The sequence below is a fragment of the Chanodichthys erythropterus genome, chromosome 8 (genome assembly GCF_024489055.1).
Source record: "Chanodichthys erythropterus isolate Z2021 chromosome 8, ASM2448905v1, whole genome shotgun sequence".
Lineage (NCBI taxonomy): Eukaryota > Metazoa > Chordata > Actinopteri > Cypriniformes > Xenocyprididae > Chanodichthys > Chanodichthys erythropterus.
In genome coordinates, this window is record NC_090228.1 from 14681528 (window position 1) to 14701307 (window position 19780).

General features: G+C 40.0%; 1 protein-coding gene across 2 annotated transcripts; it reads left to right on the forward strand.

The window, feature by feature from the left end:
- Window positions 1-11: 11 nt before the first annotated feature.
- On the forward strand, window positions 12-16040 carry nup37 (nucleoporin 37). 2 transcript variants are annotated; one of them, XM_067391052.1, is made up of 10 exons: window positions 12-107; window positions 970-1177; window positions 3999-4123; window positions 5453-5525; window positions 7436-7530; window positions 13143-13233; window positions 13389-13570; window positions 13938-13988; window positions 14068-14161; window positions 14240-16040. In XM_067391052.1, the coding sequence occupies exons 2-10, from the start codon at window positions 1022-1024 to the stop codon at window positions 14351-14353; spliced, it is 981 nt and encodes a 326-aa protein (XP_067247153.1). In that variant the 5' UTR covers window positions 12-107; window positions 970-1021; the 3' UTR covers window positions 14354-16040. The 2 variants fall into 2 exon arrangements, with proteins under 2 accessions (XP_067247153.1, XP_067247152.1); XM_067391051.1 differs by lacking the exon at window positions 12-107 and adding an exon at window positions 476-588 and having other exon boundaries at window positions 14240-16039.
- Window positions 16041-19780: the final 3740 nt, after the last annotated feature.

Consider the following 19780-nt stretch of genomic DNA (forward strand, 5'->3'; position numbering starts at 1 on the left):
CAAAAGCACAACAGAAACGGAACAGTCCGATTTCTTCCAAACCGACATGTGTATCAGTGTTTATTGTTGACAAGAAAATAAATAAAACTGGTGATGTGGAAGAATATGTGAGTTACATCCACCATTTATTTTAAAACAATTTATGGCAGGACATTTTCTCTGTGCTAGTGAATGAGAAATCAACAAACACTCCTTACTGGCAAACTAAAGCTAAAGCATTAATCAGTCGTTTGTGCATTTTATTAAGCATATTCACGTTAATAAGAACAGTAAAAACATTTAGCATGTACAAATGTATGATTATTTATAAGTTAACAAAATATAAATAAACTTGTGCATGGGTAAAGTTGAAATTTACGATAAATAAGTTAAATAAAGACGTGCTTTAATACAAATTTCACTTTTTCTAATGATCCAAAATTCTTTTCTGATATTTCCATGGGCCTGCGTCACGATTACGTCACTAACCTGGAAGAAAACAAACGCGATCACGTGACCAGAAAGCGCGCTGAGAACAAGCAAGCGTCACATGCGTCCTGTGCTCGAGTTCACTCATTCGACTAGACGATCTTCTTAAAGTTATCCCAGGTTTGTCGTATATAAAGCATTAATATTTATTTTCATGCGCATGAATCGGCTAGACTCGTTGCACATCAGTGCTCTGTCTCTTATCTGTTAGAAGTGTTCAGTAATAACTTCGACAGTGAAAAGAAAGCGTCAGGAAATAGAACTAACGTTACGTTAAATAGTTATGTATTAATTATTACATAACATATGAGGTGCAGTAGAGATTAAGTTTCTAGAGTTTATTATACAAATATTTTTGAATGAGTGTCTACACAGTTCACATTTCATCCTATTACAGCACATCAGATATAATACATACTGTACTTTTGTTAACCATTATGGCATTTTTCTCCAAATAAAATGCATTTTCGTTTTGTTTTTCCCCTGTTACTTGTCATTTAGGAGGGAAAGTAACTCCTTTTCATCTAAATAATAAAGAGTCTTTTGATGGAAGATGCCAGATGATACAGTTCGCTCTGCAACCTACACAGTGCCTTGTGAGGACTATGTTCATGTAGTGGAGTTCAGTCCATATGACTGTGGCTCACCTGCCTCACTCCTGGCGTATGGAGGAAACCAGTATGTGGCCGTGGGCACTTGTCGTTTTAAGGTAAGAACAGTAGTCCACAGGATTAATCAGTATGTTGCGAGGGTGCTCTATAATCTATAACCTTTTCCTTGAGATGTACCTCACTACAATCCATCTCCAGCACACCTGTCTATGATTTGAACATTGATGAACTGGTTCAGGTGTATGTGATTGCAGGTGGAACAAAGCACCCTAAGTAGTTTTCAAGATAACTAATCTTGAATACTATTTAGGGTGGATAGTATGTGGATGCAAGGTGGACAAAAGCACAAGCAGTTTTACTGACAAAGCATCCATGCTTACATAAAATTAAGGGGCTGTTTAGAACGGATTACTAGCATACTTTGTCCTGTGCAGTATATGCTTTATTTTTTTTTAGATGGTTTGTAAAACCAAGGCGCCAAAATCAACTTTGTTTCCTAAAAGTTTCACTTCCTATTCCTATTCGCTTCGCCATTCAAAATTAGATGTGTATACTATATTAAAATATTTTGCAACCAAGTTGCATATCGAAAGTAGATTTCATTATATTATATTAGACAACTCTTAAAGTAGCTCTTAAAGGGTTAGTTCACCCAAAAATTAAATTTCTGTCATTAATTACTTGCCTTCATGTCGTTCCACACCCGTAAGACCTTTGTTCATCTTCGGAACACAAATTAAGATATTTTTGATAAAATTTGATGGCTCAGTGAAACCTCCATTGACAGCAAGATAATTAACACTTTCAGATGCCCAGAAAGGTACTAAAGACATATTTACAACAGTTCATGTGACTACAGTGGTTCAACTTTAATGTTATGAAGCGACAAGAATACTTTTGTGCGCCAAAAACAAAATAACGACTTTATTCAACAATATCTAGTGATGGGCGATTTTAAAACACTGCTTCATGAAGCTTTATGAATCTTTTTTTTTTTTTTTTTTTTTTTGGCACACAAAAAGTATTCTTGTCGCTTCATAACGTTAAGGTTGAAGCACTGTAGTCACATGAACTGTTTTAAATACGTCTACATTTCTGGGGATTTGAAAGTGTTAATTATCTTGCTAGTAGTGCAGGCCTCACTGAGCCATCTGATTTTTTTTAATTAAAAATATCTTAATTTGTGTTCCTAAGATGAACAAAGGTCTTACGGGTGTGGAACGACATGAAGGCAAGTAATTAATGACTGAAATTTCATTTTTGGGTGAACTAACCCTTTAAGATCTTTTAGAACAACATGAAGGTGAGTAATAAATGACAATTTTCATTTTTGGGTAAACTAACCCTTTAAAAGCATAATATTGATATATGTTCATTCATCACACTAGAAATTAATGGTCAATTCTAATACAGTTATGGGATAGTATTGTATGCTACAAATTTTGGCGAAAGTATTAGGTTGTCTAGGAAATTTAGACACTGAGAAATGTGCATAATAGCTGCATCCGAATATGCATACTTCCGTTCTCTATAGTAGGCAAAAAACAGTGTCTAAAAAATGACCAAATTTACAGTATTCATAAAACAGTAGGCAAAATCGGTTTACTATCGTATGAGTATACAGGACAAGATTTGTGAATGGCAGTGAAGCCATGCTGTAGATCACATAATGATTGTAGTGCATCTGGATTGCATTCAAACTAAAGACATTCATACTACATAAAATATACTTTTTAAAGGTGCCCTAGAATTAAAAATTGAATTTATATTGGCATAGTTGAATAACAAGATTTCAGTACATGGAAATGACATACAGTGAGTCTCAAACTTCATTGTTTCCTCCTTCTTATATAAATCTCATTTGTTTAAAAGACCTCCGAAGAACAGGCGAATCTCAACATAACACCGACTGTTACGTAACAGTCAGGATCATTAATATGTACGCCCCCAATATTTGCATATGCCAGCCCATGTTCAAGGCATTAGACAAGGGCAGCCAGTATTAACGTCTGGATCTGTGCACAGCTGAATCAACAGACTAGGTAAGCAAGCAAGGACAATAGCGAAAAATGGCAGATGGAGCGATAATAAATGACATGATCCATGATTACATGATATTTTTTGTGATATTTGTGAATTGTCTTTATAAGTGTTTTGTTAGCATGTTGTTAATGTACTGTTATGTTATGGTTAAAGTTACCATCGTTTCTTACCGTATTCACTGAGACAAGAGCCGTCATTATTTTCATTTTTAAACACTTGCAGTCTATATAATGCATAAAGTCAACTTAATCTTTATAAATCTCTCCAACAGTGTAGCATTAGCCGTTAGCCACGGATCATAGCCTCAAATTCATTCAGAATCAAATGTAAACATCCAAATAAATACAATACTCAAATAATCCGACACATGCATGCAGTATGCATGACGAACACTTTCTAAAGATCCATTTTGAGGGTTATATTAGCTGTGTGAACTTTGTTTATGCACTGTTTAAGGCAAGTGCGAGCTCCGTGGGCGGGGAGCGTGAGCATTTAAAGGGGCCGCAACATGAATTGGCGCATTTCTAATGATGCCCCAAAATAGGCAGTTAAAAAAATGAATAAAAAAAAAAAATCTATGGGGTATTTTGAGCTGAAACTTCACAGACACATTCAGGGGACACCTTAGACTTATATTACATCTTGTAAAAAAACATTCGATGGCACCTTTAACTGTGGCAAAGTAAGTACCTACTCAGAGAGTATGCAATTTCAGATGCAGCCAAAGTACATAATATGCATCCTACAGAAATAGTAAACTGTTCCGAATATAACCATCCATATCTTATTCCATAACTATCCATGTCTTGTCTGTGTGTCAGCATTTGAGTGATGGTGCATTAAAGTGATGAAGCCTAGTAATTTATATTTGTGCAGGAGGAAGACACAGAGGTCGAGGGTGTAGAGTTCACCTCTTTGCAAGTGTTCATGCATGGAGTACGCGTGGATGCCATCGCATGGAGCCCTGAAACCCGTCTGGACAAGCTCCCTCCGGTCATCAGGTACGGCTTTGAACATGTACTGCTTTTTTTATGCAGGGGTAAAACCGATTGAGACTGATGGATTATAATGTGACATTGTGTTTGTAATAGAAGATGTGGAATTATTATGATCTATGGAAGGAGCACAGGTCTTGATGCCAGACACCATACAGTTCATCTAGAGCCGGGTTTTCATTCTCTTCATTAGAGGCTCAGACACAGCATATGATAATTGATTTATTTTACCGCACCAAATCCTGATATTCTTTTAAATGTTAGATAAATATGCTTTCTCTGTATTGCACTATTGAATTTCCCTTCCTAATTGATGTCTGAGTCAATTGCGATATTTGAGAGTTGAGATATTTTACCACACATGCACAAACATACTCATTTTAGTTCAAATAAATGTGCTTTCTCAGAACATGTTTTTATCACTGAGAGACCCATTTTCCAGGGGTCAATTCATTACCAAGATTTGTATGTTCATGTCAAGCAGTGGAAAGTGTCTGTCACAGCTATAGTTTGATCTGGTTTGTATCAAGAGTCTAATAAGATGTTGTCAGTCTGACATATTCTTCCTTAAGCTGTGAACTTGGGAGTGTTCTTCTCCCGGTGGGGAAGTTTCCTGTAGCTTTAGCAGCATGGGAAGGGCAGAGTTATTTCCTGGCCATGCTGTGGTCAGGGCGGAAGGTGTAGCGTGCTTAACTTTGTGCGCTGCCGCTTATTTGGGTTTATTTTCTTCTTAACTGTAGGTGTACCTCTTGGGAACGACATACTAGAGATCTTATTAAGGTTTCCTGGACGTGTGGGTTGAAACAGAGTCAGAGGTTATTGACAGGTTGACTGGTTGCCTGCTGGTACTGCTGGCATGGAAATGATTGGTATCGTTGTGATGTTACGCCATCTGCGCAACAATCTGGCCAAAAACAACTCGCAAATGAACATGTTGATAGAACTTTGTGATTGTAATTGGACCTTTTGTGGCAAGAACTCGTGTGATTCTTATTTGTTAGAAGATGTAAGAAGATTTTATGTCTGTGTGTGGTATAGTAACATTAAAATGTGCGTGCGATTCTCTAACTGAAAGTGTTTTTCTTGTCAGAGGTGAGTTAGTGTAATTGTGTGAATAATTGCTGCTGCTGATTAGTGGCAGATATGTTTTATTAGGTTTGGTTGGATTTTGAACAGACAAATGTGAAAGTGGCGTGATGAAATTCTGACTTTAGTTGTTTGCCTTTAACATTTTTAATCTCTCCAGTGTTTTATCTTCTGACTGTGGTTTATTACACACCCACGTACATGATGCAGTGCTTTATTTTATTATTTTTTTTTTTCTTCCTGATTCAGATTTTGCACCGCAGCAGCAGACAGAAAAATCAGGCTATGGACATCCGAACTCCAAAATAGCTGTGATGTAAAGGTAGCTCATTCATGTCTAATATTCACAATATATTCACAATGATTTTGCTGGTGATATAAAATTAAGCAATATGTCAATATCAAAATTATTTAATGTACTTTAATTAGGGTTGTTCTGATTCCGATACTAGTATCGGAAATACCACCGATACCAGAAAAAATTCTAGCATCGGTATCGGCGAGTAATTAAACTCATGTACCGATCCGATACCATTTTCTTAAACAATATCTAGTTGTGCCCGATATCTTTGTTTAACGCAGCAAATCGGAAATCAATTGTTCTTCACGGCTCAGAATGCAAACACAGGAAGTTGTGCTGTGTTGCCATAAGCAACCACTGTTTAGAGCAGCGAAGAAGTGAAAAACAGGGTTATTTATTAGAAATAAAACTAAATAAGATGCTAAACGAATTAATTTAAAGTGAATCTGAAGCCTACCTTTCTCATTCAGCACTGTTTCCATTGTCGAGACGAATGCTAAATGCATTAGACTGTTTATTATGTAAGCTTTGTACTTCACTCGCATTATCGACAACATCCTTCACATAATAGCATAGTCAGGCAGTGGTCACAGGACGGCAGATTGTATTACAGAATTGAATTTAGCAGTGTAAAGTTTTATATGTTTGGTTGATTGTATTTTATTTTAATATTTTAACAGCTGCGATATCAAGTAAGCAATGCAAGGATTTGTGTGCGTGCGCATGAGGCGCCAGCGCGACCACTGGAACGTTTTTTTCCTAAACTCTACTCTGTAATTTATGGTTTATGGTCGTAATTTAAAAGCCAGACATAATTCATACATTTAAAAAAGACATTTAAATAACGAAAACAAGCAGAATGTCTGTTTCCTTTCCTAGATCGTTGGAGTGCGCCACAATGAACCCCTTTCGATTTGTTAATATGTAGACCTAAATATATGGTGAAATATTTTGCGTAGCCTGTAGGCCTAAATATTCCCTTTTATTGTATATGTGTTATGTAAGCCTATAGTTTTATTCTGTTTTCTCCGTTCACCGAACCGCTGCATGTGCGTAATGTGGCTGTGTGAACTCATGTTCTGCATATCCTGTAATTTTCGCTGGTTTCAAAACGCACAACAAGCTGCATATTAGCCTACTTGACATTCATTTTCACTTAAATTTAGGCCTTAATAGTGACATATATCATCGGAAAAACTAATGCCAGGGCATTGCCATTGTAACTTACCTAACCTATGATGACTTGACAGCTGAGCCTGAGCGCGTCAGCGTGGGCATCTCACTTTTGAGCGTGAGAGCGGGCATTTCACTCACGTTGGATGCGTCAGCGTCACATTTACATAGGATGTACTATTTGAATTTTTGATTGGTTGACTGCCAAATCAAAATATTAAATAGAACGAAAAAATAACATTATTAACCGGTTAATGGCCATTTCAAATGAGCGTTTCTGTTCAAAACGATTAAATCTGATTCAGTTTCCATTTCTGGTTACGTTCGGTCAAAATCTTGTTCGTTTACGGTTTTCGTTCCTTGAACCGGTTCAGAGCCCTGCACCTAGGTATCGGATCAGTACTCGGTATCGGCCGATACCCTGAGCTCAGGTATCGGAATCGGTATCTGGAATGGAAAAGGGGTATCGGAACATCTCTGCTTTTAATTGGCTGTTAAACTTCAGTAAGAAAAATGGCGCTTAATTTACATTAATCAGTTCAAAAGGTCTTCAAATAAAAGATTGGTTGAACTATCCATGAGCATCAAAACTCAAAAAGTTTGAATATTGTCGAAGGGCTGAAAAATATCAATATATAATGTCAAGGTGTTGACTGTACACCCATTCATCTGTATGGAAAAGTTTGTCTTTGTCCTTGGCTGACTTGTTCACTGTATGAATGCTGTATTCGAATTCTTTGATTTCTTGTGTTGCCTAGGTGATGGAAGGCCACACCAGCTACATTAATCATCTAGTGTTTGAGCCTGCAGAGGGAAAGCAAATAGCCTCTGTCAGCGATGACCACACTTGCAGGTTAGTTGCACTTTAGTCCGAGTGTATGAGTGTGAGAAATCGAAAATATATGTGTGTGTGTGAGTGTGTTCTGTTCTCTGTTAATGATGCAGAAAGTCTTGACCAAATTTCCACACTGAAACCCGACACTAAACACAACACGGCTTGCCTTTGCTCTGCGTAAGCGTCAACCGCCACTTGCTCGCACAGTTTTTCTAAGTAATTGGTTAAACGTGGAAATCCAATCAGTAGCCATGGCTTTTCCTCTCCACGGCCACAGTTAACGAGCTCCTTGAATGTGGCCCCACCAATCAGCCACTGAGGTAAGTGCGGTTTCCTGGCAGTCAGAGGTAATGTAAGAGAGCACTCCTGGAGTCTCGGGTCTTCCCTTTTGCGTCAGAACCATGTAACTGACACACCTGGATGTTGCAGCGCTGTGGCCTGCCACAACTCAATGGCCCGGCTTTAGTCTTCCCAGCTTGCAAACCTTAATGGCTTCAAGGTGGATGAGGACCAAGACGGTAGTTTTCCTTCTAGACATCCAAATTTCAGCAACTGGATCCTTTATGGAGACCTTGCTATGACAGTTTTATGGTATACGTCTTAAAGTTTGGATGGTGTAACCATGCTTTCTCAACATGGTCAGGTGATTTTGCCATTTCTGTGCCATTGGCTTATAAATATTACATCCTTTTAATATTGACCATCATCTTCCCCATCAGCAAGCTTGAAGCTCTGCTCTGAATCCAGTACATGTCTTGATGCACACAGTGCAAGTGTCAGCATGTGACCCCATGTCAGCATTGACCCATTGCGTTGTGATAATGTTTTCATACACTCATCATAGGGGTGGTGTGTCATTGAGAATAAGAGTGCTCTGGGTCCATCGCTCTCCTCGCAGCTGTTTTATTGATGTTGGTGGAGCTTCAGGCTGTGATGAAAGGAGGAATCACTGATCTTTATCACAGTCGGGGTGAGACTGTTTCAGTTTGCAGCTTCTGCAATAATGGGCTTCTTCTCTGCTGGATCCTGGATGTACTAAAATCCCTTTTGTAATCCCTAACACCCCTAAGACTGGCCCAGTTAGACTCAGCTTATTATTTTGATTAAATAATAACCGTTTCTTATGAATAAATCATGGCCCACCCGACAGCACAGTAAGGTGCAAACCACTGCAGTTACCATATATTACTAATCCTGAACTGCCAGCTCGAATGAGAGATTTGATATCATGATTTGAGATTTGGTGTCTCGTTGTGGTCATGCTTATAAGGAAAATAGCCAGATGTTACCCATTGTGCCCTCCAAAACCATACTTAACCCGTGCCCATCAGAATTTAGATGCAGATAGTTGAGATATGTTGCTTTGGTCAGTAGATTTTGTGTCAGAGATGGTGTGTTTGGTGAGAGAGGAGAGGGGCCACTGAAGGGATCGAAGCAGGAAACATCCGCCATAAGCCTCAGTCTCCCTCTCCTGTGGAGCCAGAGAAAACAGTAGAGCGCTCCATCTGCAGAAAGATTTAAATTCTGTCACGTTGAGAAAATATGGGACGCAGGAGGAACAGAGAGGTGGAACAAGAGAAAGATCAGGTTAATGTTAGAGAAAGAGTGAACCTTTTCCAGTTAGGCCACACAAACTGTGCTTTTGATACAAATGTGGCTTTCAGCTGGAATGTTTTTGCATGCGTGACACCTTCCCTGCTGAAAAGACCCAACTTTTCTATTCAGCAGCAGTTTGGGATGCTGGTCCCCAGGATGGGATGCTAGTATGGTGGTGTCCATACAATGGTTCTTAACTTGCTTATCCAGCAAGCCTCAGTTGGTCTGCAGCCTTATCAGAAAGCATGGAAATTCACTGTGTTCTTTTCAGCAGAGTTGTTCTTTCACATAGGTATTTAAGCTTTATCTTTCCTGCCTTTTAAGATATTGCCATTGAGGGTTAATTAACCACCTCAATCTTAGAAACGGCTCAATCAAGCAGTTTCAGATCTCCTAGTGTTACGTAATTCTCTGTGTGTGTGCCGAGGAAAGAGTGCAACATGTTTCCTTTGATTACTGTTGGGAGAGCAGGTCACACAAGGAAATGCTGAGTTGACAGGGTTCACTGTAGGAGAATAGGGCATACCTGCAGTTCTAGAGTATGAGAGGTAATGCAAGGAGTGTTCTGTTGGATAGAAAAGTGGTTTGATCCAAAATAGAACATCATAAGTAACTAATTTGAAACTTAGGGTAGCAACTCCACTTGACGCACAAATTGCACTGTGCATAATAGGCACAGGAGATTTGACTACAAATTGAGTCTAATAGTGCAGTACAGGAAGTTCCAGTCCTGCTCCTATAGGGTCACCATGCAGGTGTGTTGGAGCAGACTGGAGTTGAACAGGAATATGGTCGTCCAGGATTGGACAAACCCACTGTAGAGTTTGGCTTTACTATGCTGCTAAGCTGATGGCACGATATTTCTCATCTTAGGATACATTTGATGCTGTCTCAGAATTTTACTGACAAAAGGTACCTTGGAAGGCATCAACATGTTGCTGCTTACGGTTTTGAACCACCTTCCAAAGGTGTGTGTGATGCCTTAAAAGACTGTTTTTACTGTCAGAAGGAATTTGCAAAAAAAAAAAGTACCTTTAGAGGTACAACAACTTGTTACTGGGGCCAAAGAGACATGTTTGTACCTTCTATACCCCAAAAGGGTGCATATTAATATCTTAGAATATGTACCCTAAAGGTAGTAATATGCATTCTTATGGTATTCTATAAAGCGAGTCTGGTGACGATGGCTGTTTTCTGGCTAGATTTGTCCGCCAGTTTCTGTGTGAGATTTTAAACTTTTCGTTCCCTTCATGATTGATAAATTATACTAGACCACAAAAAAAGTCTCATTTTGGCTGCCGAGAACACCTGAATGTAAACAAAACTATTAACACTGTTGTTTTAAACGGTCAGGTCAGAACTGTTGTTCATATCATATTTGACAAGGAATTAGCCCCTGACCTGGTCACCACCATAAATGTTTGTTTCAACAGTTCTTAACTCAATTTCAGCATTTCTCACCCCTACCCCATCCTAAAAATCACATTGCACGCTCAGCTCAGCTTCCCGGTTGTGCAGTGTGGGAAAACACAGACAAGCCAGACAGACCCTCCCCTTGTTTTCCCTCTTAGATCTTCCGTGACTTCAAACACTTCCATCTCTTTCAACTCGTATTTTTCATAGCTGTTGCATGTTATCCCACAATGCTGCGTCAGTCATTGAAGAGCCTTACGCAATAGCAGTAGCATATTGTCTGTGATGCTTCCACTTTTTTGTGTGCTCAGTGTCTTAATCCTCATTTGGCTTTGTCAGGGTTGTAGAGAGCTGACTTTTCGCCTTCTTGAATACCCTGGCGGTTGTCAGGGCTGGCGGTTTTGCGTGCAATTGAACTCTTGCTTGGCGAGGGGTTCTGAGTAAAGGGGTTTTAACCATGTTTGTGTGGTGTGGTCTGAAACCTCACTCAAAGGAGCTTGATCAGAGCAGAGATGCCCCAGACGAGGGGAGACAGTTCAGGAGTTCCTGGCAAATGTGTTGGACAGAGCTTAGGTGCTTACAAAGACCCCTGTCTGGGAGCTGTTGAGCATGAGGCATGTCCTCCAAGTACCGCCCAGCTGAAGATATTAATCTACCCAACTGCACGGTTGACATTCAGACAGGCTTTGGAGTTCTTTTGGCCTTCATTTGATGAAGACTTCTCAATGACCTCATCAACCAAGCGGTTGTGCGTCTTTCCTATTAATGGAGGGCTTCTTTTTTTTCCCCTCTCTTTCTCTTCCCCCCACGTTTTCCCAGAAAACCTCCATAGTTTCAACTCATTTGAGGGAACTTGTGGTTCTCTTCACTCAGGCCTCTGTGATGTGGTAAACCCAAGATCTGATCTCCAGTAAAACCATCCAGAATCTGATCTCCAGTCTTCTCCATCCAAATGATTTATTGCGTCTGCTTGCAGGCCTCTTGCTGTATCTGTACTTGCCCTAGCTTGCCTTCACAAACTTCAAGAAGCAGATTTGGAGTTAAAGTCTTCTGTGCCTTGGAAGAAAAGACTGTGAGGTATTGGCAGTCCTGCTTCTCTGTGGAAATCCAGGTCAGCTGCAGGCAAGGGTTCCTGTAGTTCAACCTGGTGCTAGCAACTCCAAGGTCATGATTCCCAAGGAACACAGTTATTGATAAAATGTGTACCTTGATTGAAACCCTGAAATGATAGTGTATCACTACTGTCTACTTATCTATAGGTTGAAATCTTGTCAATCCACATCTATTAAAGTTGTATTCAAACTCTGTAGTCTTCAGTCATCCTGTTGTTTTATTTTAGGTTAGTGGTTTGTGGTCTTTCATTGGCAGGAAGTTATTTTTAGCATCTGTCTTTTTTTTTCTGTGTGCCTAATTGAGCTCTTATTAGGATTATGCTGCTTTTGATTAGTGTCCTGTTTCTGACAGCTCTTTTTTTAGTTTGTGCTTGCCTTTGAAAGGGTAAGAACTAAGAACACATGAGGACGGGGTGATGTAATAACCCATTTATGACCTCAGTCTTTTTTCCTGTTGCTGGCCTATTTTCTCTTTTAATGTGACCTCCAATTTTTTTGCGCCACTTATAATTTGGATTAAATTGTGAATTTCTTAAAGTTCTCATTAAATAAAAATTGGCCCTTTCTACTTTGTTAGCAGACATTACTAGTCTTGCGGCAAATTAATCAGAGAAAATTAATATACAGAAAAAAATGTGTTTGTCGTGGTAATTTTTAATCAAAATCTATAAAAATTTGCTTACGCTCTGGAATGGCATTCCTTCTCTGAGGACGTCAGTTTGACGGCTTGGGTTGAATATCCTTAAACACTCCCCTCCAACCGTCAGTCTGCTATGAGCAAGTTTCTGCTATGAGCAAGTTTCTGCTATATGCCATTTTGCTTTGAAATACAGCACTGAAGTAAAGTCGGTTGCAACTTTCTGTTCACGGAGACTTTAAAGTACACATGAAATCAAAATTGACCTTATTTATTTTATCATCTCAAATTGCTAGTTTTGTGGCGAACAATTAATCCGTGCAAGTCAATCCACACAAAAAAATAGTTTGGCTTCATAATATTTAATCAAAATATGAAAATGCTCCTCCCGTCTGCAACGGTGCCCCTTCTCTGATGACATCAGTTTGACGGCTTGGGTTGAAATCGCTTAAACCACTCCCCTCTAACGGTTAGTCTACTATAAGCGAGAGATGGAGAGGAGAAGCGCTAAAGTAAAACCCTGCCCTCTATTCAATATTCCATTTCACTTGGAAATACGTCACAACACTGGAAAAAAGGTCGTTTGCAACTTCCGGTTCACGCGGACTTTAACACTGGAAACTAAAATTGGGAAAAACTAAAAGGAACGTCCATATAGTTAAAAGTGCACATGGCTTGTTTCACTCCATAGTAGTTTTTCTAGAGACTTTATCCCTGTTTTTCATGTAAAATTTAACTTACATAATGTTTTAATCAAAGTACTCTTTTTACCCATCATTCAGCATAGATTTTGTGTTAAATTATGTCCACATAATTCATCTCTGCATTATTGTATTTTCCTGAAGATTATATTGTTTCTTTCCTTCCTGAAGAGTGTGGGACCTTGATGGTAATGAAACCACTTCATTCAGACTGCGTTCCCCTGGTATAAGCGTCTGTTGGCACCCCGAGGACATCTGTAAGGTCAGTTACAAAAGTCTGATAGATAACTAATGTGTCATTTTATTTCATAACATTCACTTTTTCAATTTGATTTTGAGTTCCAGATTGTCAGTGTGGTTTCAGACTTAACGATCCCACTCTACCAAAATAAATCAATACATTTTTGTTTGATACAGTTGATGGTGGCGGAGAAGAAAGGCACTATACGGTTCTATGACCTTGTTACACAACATGCCATTCTGTCTCTGGACAGCGGGCAGATGCCGCTCATGTCAGCTGACTGGTGTCTCACAAACACTATTAAGGTTGGAGCTGTGGTGGCCAATGATTGGGTGATCTGGGACATTACCCGCTCCAGGTAAACACAACTTTGTCTCTGTGGTCAACGTCATCGTTCATGGTTTGTTATGTTTGTGCAGCGAGTTGTTTTTAAAGCAGAAATGTTTTGTGCAGTCAGCATGACCCAGGCATATTGTCTGCTGTCTCCTCTGTTCTACTTAATTTAGTTTATCTTTCTGAGAATCAACTTAGCTAGAGAAAGATACCTGCGTCAAATAAAAAGGCAAAAGTAGAGAATCAAGCATTAAAACCTTTTAAAGTCATACATGAACTCCTCCACACTAAATCACCATAACGACATTCAAATGAGCAGTTATGCTGACCATGATGTAATGTGGGAGTGAATTAAACTGTCTGTAAATGATACTGATGTGTTTTGCCTGTAGTTATCCACTTGAGAAGAGGCCAGCTCATGTTGGCAAGGCAAGACATTTCAGGTAAATTTTTACTATAGATCAGATCATTATTTGTTGGATTGCGTTCATGACTATAATGTTGGTGGCCTCTCTTCTACAGATGGTCAAGGGCAAATGAGAATCTTTTCGCTACCACAGGCTATCCGGGAAAAATAAACAGTCAGTTACTGGTGCATCATCTGGGCCATCCACAGGTTTGTAAAATGACGTACTTGTCTGTTTATGTGTTACTTACCTACCTCAAGCCTCATGGTACACAATTGTCATTGCAGCCTGTGATGATTGGTTCAGCGTCTGTGGGGGCTGGTCTAAGCTGGCATAGAACCCTGCCTCTTTGTGTTGTCGGTGGGGACCGAAAGCTGTTCTTCTGGATGACAGAGATGTAACCTGGATAGAATTCAACTGGAGAGTGTTTCTGTTTTCCTTTTTCAATAAATAAAGTCATATTTTTCATGTGCTGTCACTGTACTTACTCCACTGTGTCTTATTTTATAGGTCACTTGGGTTAGAACTCAGACTAACAATTGTGGGAAACAAGACACTTTTCTCTCTCCCTGATTTTTTTCCCTTTTTCTGCGAAGCATTGTATCAGTGTTTTTGGTGTGGTGTTCTGCCAAGATGGCTTAAAGTTGAGCCAAAGGTCGCCAAACGGCAGGAGCTGGCAGTTTTCGTTGCAGAACAGTTGAGTGTGAGAAAAAAACTCTGTACAGGTGCTCATATAGACCGTCTCATTGACTCCACCAGGATAATAATCTGCAGTCCCATTCCTAACACTACAGGGGAACTTCCTCCACTCGACTGTGACGCATGTGTGGTGGGGGAGACAGACGCAATGCTATTTGTGCTTCAACAGTTGAACCCTGAAGATGAAGACAAGCATGGGAAACTAAAGTGCAAGGGGAACACAAGATATGTTTTTCCAAGAAAAGCACAGGAGACTCTCAAAGGGGGGAAAAACAAGGGTTCTCTCAGGTCAATTGTGCTATGCACAGTTGTGTGGGCAGGAAGGTGTGAGGCCAAAAGGTAGAAAAGTTGGGTCAATAACAAATCAGAACATCCACAATCTTATTAGTTTCAAACATTGTACTTAGTTTTTACAAGGATGCTCTCTATATTTGACAATAAATGCAAAGTTCTGTCATGAAACTCTAGATGGCGCAGGCTGATAGGTCCGTTCTCACCGAATAGTTCTAGGAACTCAGTTTGCGGCTTTTACGCTAAAAACTGGTGGATGGAGGATGCTGTGATCTGTGTCGTGGGTTCGGGATAACGGACAAAGAAGGTAACCGCATGATTTACGTGTCTGAAAGAGCAAAAAGTGGGGCTTAGAGACAAAAACTCCTATGACAACTTTCAGTATTACATATCATCGAGGAGGAGAAAAGGACACAACCCTGCAGACAATAGGTATATGCCGTTATCGCAGGTATATGCCGTTATCGCTGTTTTCCATGTTCGTGAAGTAAATATGTTTACACAGCTTTTTAAATTACTGGGTGCCGGTGTTTGACATCCGTCACTGATAGTTCCTATATAGCTGGTTTTAAATTACTGGGTGCCGGTGTTTGACATCCGTCACTGATAGTTCCTATATAGCTGGTTTTAAATTACTGGGTGCTGGTGTTTGACATCCGTCACTGATAGTTCCTATATAGCTGGTTTAGACCCTACTCCAAAGTAGGAGCTTACTTAGTTCCCTCAAAAGGAGTTCCTAGAACTAAAATTGCTCCTAGTTCCTGCGGTGCAAACATGTCAAAATCCAGGTACTTCAGCCAATAGTTCTAGGAACTATGAAAAGCTTCCTCTGATACGAAAGCCCCTTATAGATCAATGAGCTAGTTGCTCATCCTTGAAATACTTGGTCGGCACTTACTTTAGAAGTTGCAGGGTGTTTTCAGAAACCCTCCACCTTCCCCAGCTCCACCTGTGTATAAATCTGCTATGGGCAATCCATGTATGCTATATTGTACAGCAGCGTGTCCTTTATGTATTGGTAGTAACAAGTCTGTACTTGCTCTGCAGCAGCAGCATAGCAGATCTATTTCGCCAAGACAGTATCAACATTATCATATCCGTTACAATGCCAAACACTCCGAGAGTTGTCATGACAGAACTTAGTGTTTTAAGAGACTTGATGACAATCACGAGGGGCTGCAGGGGTCCTCTATGATATCATGTCCTTTTTTCTGCATGCACCTCATGACTAGAAAATTGAAGCACATTTTTGAACACATTTTAACTAAAGTTTAAATTCTTTTTAAGAATTTCATTGTTTTAATGAGAATTTTAATGGAAATTAGTTGGTCAAGAAGTGTAGCAACCCTGGAGAAGTTTTCCTGCAAGTTCCTGAGACTTTTGCATGTGCTCCATTTGTAACAGTAGGTCATATTGTGCCTAGGTGTTAAGGTGTGATTGAAACGGGTGCCTAAAGAAGTAGGGAGAACTGAACCTACACTCTTTCAGGCCCGAAAGACAAGCCTGTATGATTCTTGGAGCCCAGAAGCACACCACCATCCGCAATCATAACATGCTACTGCTCTCCTGGTCTGCCGGTTTTGTTTGAATAAGTTCAATGTGGTCTGAAACGAGGCTTTGGTAGCGCTGAACGTGGCTGGTGCTGGACCAGCTGCATATAGCTTGGAGAAATCAATGTCAGCCTCTTCCACATACTCTCACACAAGGGAGACTATTCCAAAGGATACAATAATTTTCTGAAAGAGAATTGAGAAACTGAAAGGATTTTTAGGGAATATGATACAGTAAATGATTACCTTCCAAAAATCTATTTTGAATTATCAATATTTCTTTGGGCACGATTGTAACCCAAGACTGCCATCTGGTGGCTGGACTCATTACAGTAGTGAGGAGTACAGGAATTGGTAGTGAGGGTAGTTATGTGAATATCCCTTTTTATTCTAAATCAGTGCATGATTAGAGTATGCATCATATAGGAAAGGATCTGTTTTTTATTTGGAATATTTCAGTCATCCAGTGCCTGCTAGGAAAGATGGCACAACAGAGGCAGTGTTGTGATGGAGGACGCTTAGGCATTTCTTCCAGCAGATGCTCTCTGTCATTAAGAATAAAGCCTACGCAAGCCCTCCTTCAAAGGCTTAATGCCTTAAGCCTTCAAAGTTGGCGAGTAGTTTTAATGACTAAAAAAATCACCATGATCAAAGCAGTTCCAACCAGGTTGAGAGCTTCCGCATGGCTCAGAGGCATAATCCTATTCACTACTTAAAACAAAGCGAAAAGAACAAAAGGAAGGAGTGCTCTTTTTGATTCCAGGAGATAATGTATTTTCATGAGGGCTCTCCTGGATAAAATCTTTTTAGGACCGAGACTCGTGGTTGCACTTTATTTCACAGTATGGCCGAAAAATAATTGAACAGTGATGTAGACCTACCCATAGTGGGAATAGTACAGTATGTGACAATTCTGGTTCCGGTTCCTCTAAACAATTTCAGTTCTTTAGCTGTTACTAAATAAAAAATTACATCATTCACAGTGTTCAATGGGAGTGGGTGTGCTAAACCGTTATTTTTTGTGCAATTTGTTTGTCACAATAGGCCTACTCTGATTGTGATTAGTGGGTGGGATATATTAGGCAGCAAGTGAACATTTTGTCCTCAAAGTTGATGTGTTAGAAGCAGGAAAAATGGGTAAGCGTAAGGATTTGAGAAAGTTTGACAAGGGACAATTTGTGATGGCTAGACGACTGGGTCAGAGCATCTCCAAAACTGCGGCTCTTGTGGGGTGTTCTCAGTCTGCAGTGGTCAGTATCTATCAAAAGTGGTTCAAGGAAGGAACAGTGGTGAAACAGCGACAGGGTCATGGGGGGGACAAGGCTCATTGATGCACATGAGGAGCGAAGGCTGGCCCGTGTGGTCCAATCCAACGGACAAGCTGTAGCTCAAATTGCTCAAGAAGTTAATGCTGGTTCTGATAGAAAGGTGTCAGAATACACAGTGCATCACAGTTTGTTGCGTATGGGGCTGCATAGATGCAGACCAGTCAGGGTGCCCATGCTGACCCCTGTCAACTGCTGAAAGCACCAACATTGGGCACATGAGCATCAGAACTGGACCACGGAGCAATGGAAGAAGGAATGGTTTGAGGAGCACAACAGCGAGTTTAAGTTGTTGACCTGGCCTCCAAATTCTCCAGATCTCAATTCAATCGAGCATCTGTGGGATGTGCTGCAAAGTCTGATCCATGGAGGCCTCGGAACTTACAGGACTTAAAGGATCTGCTGCTAACATCTTGGTGTCAGATACCACAGCACACCTTCAGGGGTCTAGTGGAGTCCATGCCTCGACGGGTCAGGGCTGTTTTGGCAGCAAAAGGGCGAGCAACACAATAGTAGGAAGGTGGTCCTAATGTTATGCCTGATCAGTGTATATAGAGCTTTTGCAAGTCAGTATTTTGGGGCATACCAAAATACATGGGTGATGTTTTTTTTTTTTTTTTTTCCAAAAAATCCCAGATTTGGGCTCAGGTGCAGGACAGTTAGCGTTCAAAATCAATTCCCCTACGCAGAAAATGAATGGAATTGTTACTTCCAGAACCCATTTGTTGCATTCTACAATGCCCATTATATCACCAAATAGAACTGTTCTGATGTGACGTGATAAGCATTTAGGATTTGTGGGAAGAATTTCACTGGAACCATTAGTGGTTATCGTATCGCTATGGCAATGCACATTTGTTTAGTAATGGATTTGGATCCAAGCTATGGTTTTCAGAGGGATTTGTGGGCTCAGTTGAGCGCTGTGTAAAATGAGATACGAGAGACGATTAAGTGTTTGAATTTGGTTTATGAAAGCAGATGTCTGCTCCTCTCCTCTCTCCCACATTTATTACATTATTTGCCTGACAAACTCTCTCTCTTTCTCTGATTCATTTTATTCAGCATGTTCAAGGCAAACAAAGGTCAGCCAGCTGATAGAACCTCATTTACCCCTGAACTCAATGAATTCCAGGACAGAGTGACCTGGTTGCTTGTTTTGTGGTTTCTTCTAGAAGATGATTTGGCCGGCTTGGGCCAATGGGGAGGAATATGCTGTGACCTGGTAGCCTAATCTTTAGTGTGAATGGAACAGTTGCGTAGTTGTTCCAACCTACAAACCACAATGTGTCAATCTGTTAAAAGTTGGGCTAATCCACGGTCTCTTTTCCTGCTGGAGCCAAAGCAGGAAAGATGATTCATTTATGATCATACTATATGTGTATATATAGTTTTAGAGGGTATGCAGCTGAAAAATGAATTTTGTGGAAATTGATGAGTAACTGTCTTTACCCCAGTAACATCTGCATTTGATCTGTTTTTACTGAACTGGAAAACTGTGGCATGAGGTTTGACAGTTTGTCAAAGCATTTCTCTCTCACCTCTTTATATTTACCACAGTTAAGGAGAAAGTGTGTCTCTGTCTCAACCTCACCAGTGTCACAGTAAGCACAGACCCGTACTTCCTTTGGCATCCATGTGCGTCTGCCTTTTTCTAATACCAGACTTTGATCGATTGGTGAGATATTTTGGAGAATGTACTTTCTGTTTATGGCCTGATAACATTCCACTTTATTTTGGTTTTTACTTTCATTTTAAAACATGAAGCTTTGCTTTCTTGGGTTTTAAGAGCTTCATTTTGTAGGGGAAACTTGCTGTGTGTCTATAATTTGAGGGATAATTTTTGAATATGTATGAAAGCATGTGCCTAGTTTGGCCTGGCATGTGTTTCTACAGAACTGAGCATGCAGGGACTCTGTGAGGTATTTTCCCCATCTCTTTTTCTTTTAATGTAGCAATTAAAAGA